The sequence below is a fragment of the Notothenia coriiceps genome, unplaced genomic scaffold (assembly GCF_000735185.1).
Source record: "Notothenia coriiceps isolate Sejong01 unplaced genomic scaffold, NC01 NC01_scaffold00026788, whole genome shotgun sequence".
Taxonomy (NCBI): Eukaryota; Metazoa; Chordata; class Actinopteri; order Perciformes; family Nototheniidae; genus Notothenia; species Notothenia coriiceps.
This window is the reverse complement of record NW_011359489.1, coordinates 1-15592: the sequence shown is the minus strand read 5'-3', so window position 1 is coordinate 15592 and position 15592 is coordinate 1. Positions and strand designations below refer to the sequence as shown.

General features: G+C 40.1%; 1 protein-coding gene across 1 annotated transcript; it reads left to right on the top strand.

The window, feature by feature from the left end:
* The first annotated feature begins 1441 nt into the window (after positions 1-1441).
* On the top strand, positions 1442-10370 carry LOC104957337 (probable global transcription activator SNF2L2). The gene is made up of 5 exons (XM_010784958.1): positions 1442-1492; positions 4362-4589; positions 4860-4937; positions 5569-5787; positions 10143-10370. Exons 1-5 carry the CDS (start codon positions 1442-1444, stop codon positions 10368-10370), a joined length of 804 nt encoding a protein of 267 aa, XP_010783260.1.
* Positions 10371-15592: the final 5222 nt, after the last annotated feature.

Below are 15592 nucleotides of genomic sequence, written 5' to 3'. Positions count from 1 at the left end.
CAATCACAACAGAGCCGGCCAGCTATCCAATCAGAGCAGACTGGGCTCTGGTTTCAGACAGAGGGTGAAAGAGGTGCTGCAGCACAGGCAGTATGAGAAAAATAAAAGGGCTTTTTGAACATTGAAGCATGGAGACATGTCACATTAGAGACACTACACACTGATATACACCTGAACATCAACAGGAGAGGACTCTTTAAAGTAGAGACACTACATACTGATATACACCTGAACATCAGCAGGAGAGGACTCTTTAAAGTAGAGACACTACATACTGATATACACCTGAACATCAGCAGGAGAGGACTCTTTAAAGTAGAAACACTACATACTGATATACACCTGAACATCAGCAGGAGAGGACTCTTTAAAGTAGAGACACTACATACTGATATACACCTGAACATCAGCAGGAGAGGACTCTTTAAAGTAGAGACACTACATACTGATATACACCTGAACATCAGCAGGAGAGGACTCTTTAAAGTAGAGACACTACATACTGATATACACCTGAACATCAGCAGGAGAGGACTCTTTAAAGTAGAGACACTACATACTGATATACACCTGAACATCAGCAGGAGAGGACTCTTTAAAGTAGAGACACTACATACTGATATACACCTGAACATCAGCAGGAGAGGACTCTTTAAAGTAGAGACACTACATACTGATATACACCTGAACATCAGCAGGAGAGGACTNCGGCAGCAGCAAAAACAATCGCATTTGTACATTAGGACAGTTAAAAAGGATAGAATTAAACAATCGAAAATGTAAACATCTTAAATTAGGAAATAACATAGCATTGCAAAAAGTAAAATATACATGGATTAGTGTGAAGCTATCTTTTACCTGTTAACATACAATGTTAGGCGCTAACTGTTTGCCTGTACAGAGCCTTTTTGCTGTTGTTATTGCTTTTAATTCTAAACAAATTGTATCTTCTTAAACTTGTATGAGTCAAAGAATCACATCACATCCTTATTGACTATATTAGAGGGAGGGAAGGAAGTGTTTCAAAGATTCTGCTTAGAATCATTTTCTACCAATTTCTTTAAATTCATGGTGGTTTCAGTAATCCTTCTGGTAATTGAGGAAGGACCATAAGTCATCTAAATGAGTAATGTAATCTTTTCATGACTTTCAGAAAGGGGACAGGAGGCCGACATGGTGTCCTATCAATGATTTGTCAAACTGACAGCACAATGAGTCTCAAAAGCCACTAGCAGCAGCAGCAGCGTCATGATGATGTTTTAAAATGTGTTGTTTAGGAACATCCATTGTAAATTAAAACTGGAATCAATAAACGATTCAATAGCATGCGTGCAGTTTGTCTGTCTGCCTTTTCCTCTGTGTTTTGTCCTGGCATATAGTCTCCCCCTATGGTTTGCTTGTGCTGTCTGGGGGATGATCACTCATAGAAAGGTTAGTACACATGTACGGCTTCCCACTGACACAGAGGAGGAGGAAAGAATGGCTGGCTCAAGTCAGCGCAGGAGCCTTTTAAACTATCACAAAAGACAAATGACACAACATCAACAAAATATGTGACGTAATCATATTTTTCAGCAAAACAAATCCACCCACACATTGCGGAGCTTAATGTCTTTTTAATCAAAATAAGGAACAGGGAGGAGGGCTTGCAAAACTTCTGGAGGTTGAGACTCAGGGCTCAGGGTGAGGGTCTCATTGCAGGTCTTTCCAGGGCTCCATTGAATCCCCCTGGGGTTCTTGTGCGAGGAGAGGAGACAGGAGAAAGGTATAGATACATCTCGAACCTATAGGATGTGAAATGGCTGACCTCATTTTTAAACTTACCTTGATATTTTTCACTCTCACTTAATCCCTCTCCCTTTGCCCATCAATCCAAAATCAGCTGAGCTGCAAGACATAATTACAGGGACAGGTAATAATCAACAGAATCACAAGGAATAATATGACCTGCTAAAAACACTCACCCATAAATATGTTTTTGTTTTACTTGTCTCAAATATCCACTCTACAATCCATATCAATAGCAATGTATCACAAAAATAGCTCTCTTCTTATAGGTGTCAACGTATAACTATATTATGCTAGCTTGAACTCCAAAATGGATATCCTCATTCCCACCTCCACCCACTACAATCACCGCCCCCAATGTTTATATTTAGCTCCCTCCACCCCGGATAAAAGCACATTAAGAAGCCCTTTCTCTCTAATTCCACAACGTTGGACGAATAAACATTAAGGAGAACGGATTAATAGGCTGTTCATGGTTAACGTGGTGTTGCTATACTTTATCCGGTCCTAGCCTAATCTGTTTAGTTCCGGTTGAAAATTAACCAAGCCTCTTATATGCCCATTGTATACAGGGAAACAGAAGTTGGTCCAGCGTTCTGGTCAACCCAATTGTGATTAGAGTAGAGAAACATGTTTGTCATTCTGCCCACCCTCTAATCTTACAGCAAGTATCAATACCTCATAAGGGTTCATGTACATGTAGGGCTACGGGTTTGTTATGCTGTTGCATTAAACCTACCCCATATAGCTATGTGCCGGCTAGCAAAACTCAGGCATTGCAACAATAAGTGATATCAGAAAACTAGAAATGTTAACTCACCTGACACTGTGGTGTGTATTCTCTTCATTCCGAGTCTGTCATGTCTGTATGTCAACGACGGCATGTGTAATAAGAACGTCCAACAGCCTGATGAGCAACCGAAAAATCCCTCTCTCATCTCGAGATAGAAGATATGATTGGAGACGACCAGCCAAGTCCAGGAATTGACCTTCTCGAGTTCTCCGATGGTTGGTTTTTGTGGCACATTTGTAACGCTGTGACAACGTTGAGCGAGCACAGGCAAAGCTGAGCGGCGCACATCACAGGGTGGTAGAGGCTCGAGCGATGCGGGGAGAGAGAGCGCGTGCAGCGGTCTGCTTTGCGGGCACGGCAGCCAGACTTTTAATGAAAGAAAATATATTTTCTCTGTGCTCAAAAATGTCAAGTCGTCGCTCATCGCCATTTTCTATGCGTCAACATGGTTCATTGCGTGCTTTCTATATCTGGCAACACCTTTCAAAATGTGTCTCTGCTTGGAGCTCAGAGCTAAATGGTTCACTTTTCCATAACAAAATCTTGTGAATCCACGATTAAATCAAGTTCTTGCTAGGTAGGTGGTATTGGCTTTAACAAATTCTTTCGTTATGGGCTTTTTTTTACTGGCGGCTAGTATTATTTTAAACATTTACACTTTAGAGATGTGTGGTTGTTCCAAGCGATTAAAGGTGTACCTACTGGCCAGGATTGGTGGGAAAGTTAGTGGGAGTACAATGCTTTCGTTACTGTACTTAAGTACATTTTTCTGGTATCAGTACTTTACTCCACTACTAATTTCTGACGACTTTTTACTTTTACTTCTTACATTATTAAACACCAAATACCATACTTTCTACTTCTTCATTTTAAACACAAATACCTGTTATTCTACTTCTTTACATTTTCAAAAACAGGTTTGTTACTTTTGTAGTTTTTTAATTTCTGTGTTGTGGTCGTGATCATTATTATTTAAGTCTTGCGTGGCTCTATTGATTTGAACACGATCCGTGTATCCATCATTCCTGGTCTTCTCTAAAGAAGAGGACAATGGAAAACGTTGTCATGTGCCGTTGTTCAGCATGGAAACATTCGGTTAGCTCACAATGAATTATCGTTCTATTAATATAAAGTGAGGTCAGTTACTTTCTTTAAAAACAAGATGGTATTACGGTACTTTTGTACTTACAGGTCGGGTAGTTAAGCTTTGGATAAACCGGGCTCAGAGATACACTTTTTTGTTATTATTCCATGGAATGCTCTTACATCCCGATAGCAATGAATATCTTAAGTGGCTTTGACAAAATCCCAAAACAAATTTAATCTGTGGAAGCTGTAGTACTGTAAAAAGCACGACCAATCATCTGAGCCGGCCCGGCTAAAATAACTGGATGGCCTACCTGCCTGTCAGCCTTCCATCTGTGCACAAACTTATCTCGTGCCCTCATTGGTCATGTGCTCGTTCGTGTGTGTTGGAGGAGGGGCTCTGTAAGGAAGTAGCAGATTTCTTCCGGCTGTGTATTTTCAAATTCTAGCGCACTCGAGCTGGTTTCTCCAAAATTACCTACCCCACCTTTAAGTACACTTCGAAGCCCATACTTCTTTACTTTTACTTGAGTAAAGAAGTTTAGTCAGTACTTCTATTTTTACAAGGGTATTTTTAAACACGAGTATCTGTACTTCTACTTGAGTAAAGGATGTGTGTACTTTTGTCACTGACAGTGTTTTAGGTTGATGCGACTTAAATTAACTAATATTTCTCTTTAATCTGTGTTTCCAGGACCTGCAGGCTCAGGACCGGGCTCACCGCATCGGCCAGCAGAACGAGGTGCGCGTGCTTCGTCTCTGCACCGTCAACAGTGTGGAGGAGAAAATCCTGGCAGCTGCCAAATACAAACTCAATGTTGATCAGAAGGTCATCCAGGCGGGCATGTTCGACCAGAAGTCCTCAGGCAACGAGCGCCAAGCTTTCCTCCAGGCCATTTTACTGACTGAGGAGCAGAATGAGGTCGGGTGTGAATTGTTTTTTATTAAATGATGCATGCTGCTTTTGATTGAATTCCTGCAGACACAGCACTTTAGATACGATCAGGGAGGTAGCCACCCTACACTTATAATATTCCATGTTTTTGAAATGCAATCTCAGCAGCTTAATTTGTATTTGATAAAAATCAGTAAGCAGTACGTGACCAGTTTGTTTTGAACTGACCATGCAGGGCTCCTGTTGTGCTGAAACATTCAATAACTCGGCCTGTGTTTTGCTGTTTTTCCAAACTAGGAAGAAGATGAGATACCCGATGATGAAACTCTTAACCAGATGATAGCCCGCAATGAAGACGAATTTGAGCTCTTCATGGTAAGAAAAGGCACACATTCCTGTGAGATCTCATCGACATTTAAATTGCAGAGTAAGACTCCAAAAGCAACCGTCCTAAAGAGAAGACGCTGATAGCTGGTTCTCTTACATTTACCGACAAAATAATTGTAGGTTTTCCGTCATGTCGAGACTATTGTTCATTGGTTAAAATGTATTTCTTGTTCAGGCATCTGAGAATGGCGCGTTTGTCCCGCGGACAACTCTTCATGCATAATAAACAACTAAATTGCCATGGATAAAGGCCTCACAGTCACCATGTCACTCAGTATAGACAGTTTTTTATTGAAAAAAAATGGAATGTTTGTGTTTAAATAGCTGTCCTCACAGACTGACTCACAGAGTCGCCTCATATTTCTTTTCACCTAGCTCTTATTGACTTGCTTCATGATGTCGGGTGCAAGATATTAAATATACATGAGAAACCTGGAAGCAATAGGTTAGGGCTGGCAGCAAGTTTGTAACTTGTAGAAGGGCTTCGTCCAAAGGTGCATTTAGTTAAAGCAAAAATATGGCCTGATGTTTGATGCGTCCATATAGTGATGTTGATACCAACAAGGTAGAAATCCAATGCTTATTCCAGTTTGAATCATCTGTATTTTCTTCTCTGCAGCGCATTGACATGGACCGACGGCGGGAGGACGCCAGGAACCCAAAGCGCAAGCCTCGCCTCATGGAGGAAGACGAGTTGCCTTCTTGGATCATCAGAGACGAAGCTGAGGTGGACCGCCTCACGTACGAAGAGGAGGAGGAGAAGATGTTCGGCCGGGGGTCTCGATGCCGCCGGGACGTGGACTACAGCGACACGCTCACTGAAAAACAGTGGCTGCGGGTAAAGTCTGAGCATACTTACTAAGCTATTATTTCTCTAACAAATATAGTGATAAACGTAACTGAGTGAAATTGGTTAAAAACCCATAATTTCTTTATTCACCTTCAACGCTTCTTCCCTGCAGTTACCTATAGCAATCTTTTTGAAATATAATGTGCCGTTTAATTTAAGTTATTGTGATTTTTTTCATATCAGTATTAGATATTACTGCAATATTCCCTTGATCGTCCTTAGCCACGGTCATGTTATGCTTAACAGATGTGTGTTAGCAGGTGCTAAAAAAAAAAATCGACCAATCAGAATAGAGTGTTCCTCTAAGCCGTGAAATACAAGGTAAACACTTGGCAGTCATTCATCTTTTCTAACTTAACCACTTTTTCCTTATGTTACAAAAAACGATGTTCTGAAGCCTTGTTTATTGTAAAGTGCTTATCTGGATCTTTTTCCTGTGGAGAAAAGCAGAACATTCTGAAGGATGCTTACAGACATGAAAATCATTTTCAGTCAGAATCAGCTTTGCAGACATACAAGGACATGGTCAAGATACTTATAAAGGAATATGAAAATGTCAATGGCAAAAGCTTTAATTTCTTTACTTGAGTAAAAGTACCACACAGTAGAACTACTCAATTTTAAGTTAGAGTACTGCATCGAGAATGGAACTAAAGTCAAGTATTTAAGTACGATTAGGAAAATGTACTCAAAGTATTAAGAGTAAAAGTATTAATTCAAGAAGAAACTCAACAAATATTTAAATATACAGTATATATATATATATATATGTATATATATATACTTTTTTGAAAAAGTATTTAGTCAGCCACCAATTGTGCAAGTTCTCCCACTTAAAAAGATGAGAGAGGCCTGTAATTTTCATCCTAGGTATACCTCAACTATGAGAGACAAAATGAGAACAAAAAATCCAGACAATCACATTGTCTGATTTTTAAAGAATTTATTTGCAAATTATGCTGGAAAATAAGTATTTGGTCACCTACAAACAAAAAAGATTTCTGGCTCTCACAGACCTGTATCTTCTTCTTTAAGAGCCTCCTCTGTCCTCCACTTGTTAACTGTATTAATGGCACCTGTTTGAACTTGTTATCAGCATAAAAGACACCTGTCCACAAACTCAAACAGTCACACTCCAAACTCCACTATGGCCAAGACCAAAGAGCTGTCAAAGGACACCAGAAACAAAATTGTAGACCTGCACCAGGCTGGGAAGACTGAATCTGCAATAGGTAAGCAGCTACTCAACTGTAGGAGCAATTATTAGAAAATGGAAGACATACAGGACCATTGATAATCTCCCTCGATCTGGGGCTCCACGCAAGATCTCACCCCGTGGGGTCAAAATGATCACAAGAACGGTGAGCAAAAATCCCAGAACCACACGGGGGGACCTAGTCAATGACCTGCAGAGAGCTGGGACCAAAGTAACAAAGGCTACCATCAGTAACACACTACGCAGCCAGGGACTCCAATCCTGCAGTGCCAGACGTGTCCCCCTGCTTAAGCCAGTACATGTCCAGGCCTGTCTGAAGTTTGCTAGAGAGCATTTAGATGATCCAGAAGAGGATTGGGAGAATGTCATATGGTCAGATGAAACCAAAATAGAACTTTTTGGTAAAAACTCAACTAGATGCGTTTGGAGGAGAAAGAATGCTGAGTTGCATCCAAAGAACACCATACCTACTGTGAAACATGGGGGTGGAAACATCATGCTTTGGGGCTGTTGTTCTGCAAAGGGACCAGGACGACTGATCCGTGTAAAGGAAAGAATGAATGGGGCCATGTATTGTGAGATTTTGAGTGACAACCTCCTTCCATCAGCAAGGGCATTGAAGATGACACGTGGCTGGGTATTTCAGCATGACAATGATCCCAAACACACCGCCCGGGCAACGAAGGAGTGGCTTCGTAAGAAGCATTTCAAGGTTCTGGAGTGGCCTAGCCAGTCTCCAGATCTCAACCCCATAGAAAATCTTTGGAGGGAGTTGAAAGTCTGTGTTGCCCAGTGACAGCCCCAAAACATCACTGCTCTAGAGGAGATCTGCATGGAGGAATGGGCCAAAATACCAGCAACAGTGTGTGAAAACCTTGTGAAGACTTATAGAAAATGTTTGACCTCTGTCATTGCCAACAAAGGGTATATAACAAAGTATTGAGATGAACTTTTGTTATTGACCAAATACTTATTTTCCACCATAATTTGCAAATAAATTCTTTAGAAATCAGACAATGTGATTTTCTGGATTTTTTTTCCCTTCTCATTCTGTCTCTCATAGTTGAACTGTACCGAGGATGAAAATTACAGGCCTCTCATCTTTTTAAGTGGGAGAACTTGCACAATTGGTGGCTGACTAAATACTTTTTTGCCCCACTGTATATTCACAGTGGAGGAAATAAGTATTTGATCCCCTGCAGATTTTGTGGGTTCGCCCACTTACAAAGAAATGAACAGTATATAAGTTTATTTTAACAGTGAGAGTAAGAATATCAAAAAGAAAATCCCGAAATTGACATTATATAAAAGATAAAAATTGATTTGCATTTAACTGTGGGAAATAAGTATTTGATCCCCTTGCAACCAAGGATTCTGGCTCCCACAGACCGGTTACATAAGTCGTCTTCTTTTAAAAAAGTACTCCTAATATCAACTTGTGTACCTGTATAAAAGACACCTGTCCACAGAAGAAAAAGAAAATGGGCATCAATCAACAATAAGTCGCCCTCGGTCTGGGGCTCCACACAAGATCTGGCCCTGTGGGGTATTGATGATTATGAGAAAGGTGAGGTATCAGCCAGGAACTAAACTGGAGGAACTTGTTAATGATCTCAAGGCAGCTGGGACCACAGTCACCAAGAAAACTATTGCTAACACACTACACCATAATGGATCAAATCCTGCAGTGCCCGAAGGTCCCCTGCTCAAGAAGAACATGAAAGGCCCGTCTGAAGTTTGACAATGAACATCTGAATGATTAAGAGAAGGCTTGGGACAAGGTGACGTGGTCAGATGAGACCAAAATCGAGATCTTTGGCATCAACTTGACACGCCGTGTTTGGGAGGAAGAGAGATGCTGACTATAACCTCAGAACCCCATCCCCACCGTCAAGCATGGAGGTGGAAACATTATGCTTTGGGGTGTTTCTCTGCTAAGGGGACAGGACGACTTCCCCGCATCGAGGAGAGGATGTACGGGGCCATGTATCGTGAAATCTTGGCTGATGCCTCCTTCCCCCAGCCAGGACACTGAAAAGGGTCATGGATGGGTCTTCCAGCAGGAAAATAAACCTGAACATACGGCCAAGGCAACACAGGAGATGCTAAAGAAGAAGCACGTTTAGGTGATGGATGGGCCTAGCCAGTCTCCAGACATTAATCCCATAGAAAAGCTGTGGAGGGAGCTGAAGCTTCCAGATGCCAAGCATCAGCCTCAAAGCCTTCAGGATTTGGGAGGATCTTCAGAGAGGAGCGGACCACAATCCTTCCTGAGATGTGCACAAACCTGGGAGGACCAACTACAAGAAGCGTACTGACCTCTGTCCTGTCCAACAAGGAGTTTCCTCCAACAAGTACTAACAATGTTTTGCAAGGGGATTATTATTTCCACAGTTAAATTCAAATCAATTTTTATCTTTTATATAATGTTAATTTCTGGATTTTTTTTTTGATATTCTTACTCTCACTGTTAAAATAGACCTACCATTACAATGATAGACTTTTAGTTTATTTGTCAGTTTGGCAAACTTACAACATCTGCAAGGGATGAAATACTTATTTCCTCCACTGTATACATATATATATACACACACACACACACACACACACACACACACACACACACACACACACACACACACACACACACACACACACACACACACACACACACACACACACACAGCCAAGGTCTGTAGATCGAGCCCTTACCATGACTGGATGTAAAGCTAAGGTTTAGCACAGCGGGGTGCTAATAGCGCCCAGTCACTCACAGCAAATAGACTCTGACACACTCCCCTAGAGAGACTTCTGAGGCCTGGAAGATCCATTTTATTGACTCTGTCTTAGGTGTTTCAGGGTGAACAAGAATAGAACAGAGAAACTTTGAGACAGAGGTGACAGTATTTTTTAAGTGTAGCTGCAGTTCAGAGAGGCTTTACTTAAAAGGAGAAAAACATGTGAGACGTGTATGCACTGCTAAAGTAACATATCTAGACAGGCTTGATAGTCAGAGTTAAAAACACTGCCATGGTTTGTAATGATTGTAGATTTCACACATTTCATATTTCAATATGAATTCACGTGGGTGAGGATTAACTCTCTTTATTTATTTTGATGACGTTAGGCCGTTGAGGATGGAAACCTGGAAGAGATGGAGGAGGAGATCCGCCTGAAGAAGCGCAAACGCAAGAGACGCCAGGACAAGGACTCGTCGAGCAGGGATGAAGGGGGCTCCAAGGCCAAGAAGAAACGTGGACGCCCACCAGCTGATAAACACTCCCCCAACCACCCCAAAGTCACCAAGCAAATGAACACCATCATCGATACGGTCATCAACTACAGGGATGGGTAAGCAAATATAGTTACATCGTGTTAGGTGTCAGATTTGACTTCTTATAACTAGCACATCATCACATTGAGCGTGCAGTTGGCATCTTGTTTCTGAGAGCACAGCAGTTCTGTGTCTTCGTAAAATAACGAGTATGATCTGCTGAACTTTAATCGAGTTTTAGCAGAGGGCTCTAGGTGTTGCTGTTTTCAGCTGCTCCGACAACAATTGGACACTTTGGAATACAAAAGGGAAGTCAAAGTCACAAACCTATACACAATGATATCAATATTATGTTCATAAATCTCCCATTCATCCTGATGGTTACCTTCTGAGCTAATGCCGAAAAAAGACTTGTTACAAGTTGCGTTTCATTTATTTCCAGGTTCCCTATTAGCGTTGTGTATAAATCCAGAATATTGTAAAACAGGTGCTTTTGCTTTGACACTAAATCCTCTTGTTCTTCTCTTCTCTCTCACTCTGATTAGCTGAAATTAAGTTAATTATATATTTTTTCTATAAATAAATTAGAGAAAAAAGACATTGGGGGCAGATGGCATGTAATGCAATTGATATTAGCCCTAAAACCGTTTAACGCCAAGTACCTTATGAAGCATCCACAGACTGTGATTAACCCAAAGAAGTGACTTTATAAACTTTTGATAAGTTGGAAGAAAGGGGCTGTGTAGTTCTACTGTCCCTATGGTATATCTAATAGGAAGGGCATTTGTGTAATGGGGGTAAGAACATCAGGAGTCAAATGCAGAATGAAAGAGGGGAGGCGGGTATAAGTGTATAAAACAAAGGGCAACCTTTATGAAATTAGTTCTGCACATCAGAGTGCTGCTCTGCCTCCTGTCATCATGAATGGACACCTCTTTAAAATGACCGCTCAGAGGAGAGGATTTCTCTAACCGCCTGCTGCTTCCCCTCCTCGACTTCTCTGCTCACATCTCCTGTTGACGGGACTAAGACACGAGGATAGGAGTCGAGGAGGGGAACATTAGAAATGAGAAAGGTCTTACGAAAGACAGACATAACACACATTGTGTTCTCTCAGTCCAACAGTTAAAGTTTGAGTGTGTAGTCTGTTCTGTTGTGTCTGCATTCTTTCCTTTTCAACCATGTGCAATATCAAAAGTATGCATGTCTCTGTCCCTGTAATATTCACCCATGCATGAAACAACTACTCACTGTACTGTAATCACTGGCTGACTACTACACTAAAGCTTTTTTCAGGAAAATGCTACCCGCCTTTCCAAAAGTCAAATTCTTTCCTCTCCCTGTTGACGGTTGTTAGTCCCAGAGCATTTCAATCACAGCTCTGGCACTCCTATCCGTTTACTGCACTTGGACAGATTTTTGGAATTCCTACTTCCGGACTTATGAAATTCATGGTTTCGGTTATATTTACCCAAAACGAGTACATGTTGTTAAACATGAAGGCAACCGTAATCTGAATTGGATCTTCCTAGAATAAAAGAAAATGATATATATATTTTCTGGAGCTAAGCAACTGTTTTGGCTCCGTTTCCTGACTGAGGTGTACATACAGCACAGTATGTTCCTTACAGATGTTGATGTCTGTTCCGTCTTTCTTCCACAAGTCATTATAAGCATTGAAGCCTTGGCGATGTGTCTTTTAGGGGAGAAAACAATTGGGTTCTTTCCTTAAGATCCGTTTTCTTTTGAGTTTTCTCTCTCTTGCATGCACTGATGTCTATACTTGGCAGTCATTCACCTTTTCTAACTCAACCCTATTTTCCTTATGAAAACTATGTTCTATAGCCTTGGTTATTGTAAAGTGCTGATCTGGATATTTTTTCTGTGCAAAACACAGCAAATTCTGACAGATGCTTACAGATACGAAAATCAGTTTGAGTCAAAATCAGTTTTTCAGACTTTGTCTGGATGTTATGTGGCAATACTATAAACACGGTCAATATACTTATAAAGGAATATGAAAGTGTACAATAGAAAAGAGAAACTAGTGCTGTTGCATTGAGGTCAACACTTTTGTGCCATGCTGTTTTCTCACCTTGTTTTATATTGCCTTGGGATGTGTGTGTGTTCTCCTGTGGTCTGTCCAGTGGTGGAAAAAGTTTTAGCTTCTTTACTTGAGTAAAGTACCAAACTGTATAAATACTCATTATTATTTATTAAGTTTAAGTTATTAAGTACTGCATCGAGAATGGTACTAAAGTCAAGTACAAGTATTGAAGTACTCAAAAGATATTTAAACATGAATAATCTAACATTTGTATATTCATTTATATAACAAAACACTTCTTTGCAAATTCGCTGCCAATACATTTTCTATTAACCCGCTCATGGTTTCAGTTACATAAATATAATGTTGGATGGTTTAATTTGCACCAAATAATCCTATTTTAAAAGTATTTTCTAATTATTGTCGGTCAAAATCTGAATTTTTTAAGTAACTAATGTATTAATCTGTAAAATAAACATAGTGGGGTAAAAAGTAAAGCATTTGCTTGAAAATGAAATATCTAGTTATACAACTATATTGTATACAAAAATATATGTTTTAAATGTGTAGCAGCTGTGCAGTTTATGGATATGCTTTTGAGGGAAAAATGAGGGAAAACAAATAGGAGAACCTAGATTATGCTTCATTACAGAAATACATCCTTGTGTCTCCCCGTAGGATCTAGATTAGTTTGAATTGATCTTGTGGGCACACATTGGTAACAGACCCACGTTTACTGGAAGCCTCTAATTTATTTACCTTCAGTTTGTTTTTCACTCCCTGTAGCTCCACACTCTGCCCTCTAGTGGTTATAAATGATTCACTACATATTAAAGGTCACAACAACAGTGTTGTTGTTTTACTTTGAGAAACAAATGTCCTCTTCTTTCAACACATAACATCCCCCAGCTGGTCAAGGATTAGAACTCCTTTCCTGTTTTTCCCATCTCAAGGTTGCTAGTTAAGCAGAGTTTAAGCAAACAAAGTCTCACAGCACAACTGCAAGAAATCTGTTATGGCAGAATTTAACCCCGAATAATGTAATCAGGCATTGATCATAAGCAACAGATGGTTCTGTGTGGCAGAGATCTTAGTGTGGGCGTAGTAAAGCTTTGTGGGAGGAAGCAGTGCAGGTGAACAGCAATTTATATTATTGACCTAAGACATTTGATGTAAATTACACAAAAGTGCATTTCGTCTCACTGACTTGCATCTTTCCCCATTTTCTCGAACTCTGATGAGATTATTTGGGGGGAAATTGCATATAATAACTTTCCTTGTACTGTTTCTTTGGTTTAAAGCATCCCTCAATTGACAGGAGCAGATTCCTTTAAGTATTCAAAGTATTTAGTCTTAACATTTGGTATTTACCTGTCCAGAGAAATAGATGGATGGAACAATTCTCTTTACTCCTGCTATGATTTGTTGTTGTTACTTTACCCTCAGTCTTCTTTCCATATTGCAATTATTTATGTGTGCTCTGTAGCTTTTTGTTTTCCTCGTCTACATAGAAACTGGCCCCGGGCATAAACACTTTAATATTAATTGTGCTTCATTATCCTTTTTTACTTGTTATTCCAAATGTAATCACCAAGGAAAGCTTTGTGGTTCTCACAGAAAACATGACTCACAATTTAAGTATTACTATTATTTAGTTGGAATGCTGATACAGCTACTTGTTCTTCGACGCACAAAATTCTTTATTATTCCGCAGGGTTATTTTGTGCCTCTTCTGCTCCCACATTCCACATCGCAGAAACTCCGTTCAAATATCAAAACGTTCAGCTCGGTCGGGAATCGATGGCTATTACTTTTCTCATTCATAACTTTCATAATTCCAGAGATATATCCCATAATTCATCAATTTTTTAACATGGAAGTCGAAGGAGAAACTCTTCAGACTTGAACAATCTTAATGCGACTTCAACTGCTAACTGCTCCTTCATACTTTCACTCAGAAACCTCATTCCAACTTTAAAATGTTACACATCTTTCTGACATTATTCGTGGAAAACAAATTTTAAATCTGATTTGTACTTTTAGAGATATTAAACATTGTTCAGACCTTGGTAAAGAGGCCTTCTTCAGATTTTAGAGTGTGTGATGTCACAGCTAGAGTGGAGGACAGATTTGATTTTTGCTTTCATATTTTCTTTTAAAACTGCCATAATTCCCAAAGCCTACATTCCTGAGACATATATTTTTTCACGACAAACGTAGTAAAACATCTCGTAGCTTGAAAAAAAATAAATAAAAATTAAGCAAAATAATTAAACAAAATGCCTCTTGAGGGCATGAAGTGACAAAAACGTTCAAAATTAAACCCCCATTGTAAGTTCAGCCTCATCTTTCCCCACCACAGCAGCCGCACACCTTTAGTTAATCTGCTAAAAAGGCCACATTATTGACCCGAAAGTACACAAAAAGCACACTTCAGATACTCAAGTTCCTTGAGATGCTTCACGCTTTGAAATTTCACCGATATCTGTTATGGTTCTTCAACAAAACGTTCACATGTAAGAGGTTTATCTCTCATTCAGAACAATGGAAACCTTTGATCTCTGCACACCTCGTTAGCTCAAATATAAACACCTGTGTCATGGAACACGATGATGTCATAACTCCAACTGACATGCTCAGAGCAGCAGACTTCAGATAATGGTAACTTAATGGTCCTGCCCTCAACAGCTCTACGTCAATTATGGGGTGTCATCATATGCCGTTTCCATGGAAACGCATCCCTCGCCATAAAAGACGATGTCGCTATACATTAACTCCTATGAAAATGTTCAAAAAGTGCTCAAACTTCACGTGTGGTAACAGTCCAGCCGTGACGAGATCTACGGGACAGTTTTGAGATTTCTTCAAATGCCGTTGCCATGGGAACACAATGCTCGCCATGAAACACGGTTTTCTCATAACTTCAGTGAAATTGCTCCAAACGGCCCAAAACTTCACAGGTTTGGTAACGATGCAGCCATCAACGCATCTAAGCGTATTATGGGGTGTCATCAAATGCCGTTGCCATGGCGACAGATCATTCACCATCAAGTTAGTTCAAAAGTTTGCGGTTCAAATATTCTGCTGCTTTTCCAAACGTTTTTACTTTCTTTTCTTCTCTCATCACACATTCAAGCCCCCAGTGTTCATGGATCATTTCAAACTAAATTATTCACTTTCTTCTTACACATTACATTTCAGCATAGCAATTCAGCGTCAGCTTTTCAGCATAAAGCATTCCCACTAGCAATTTCTT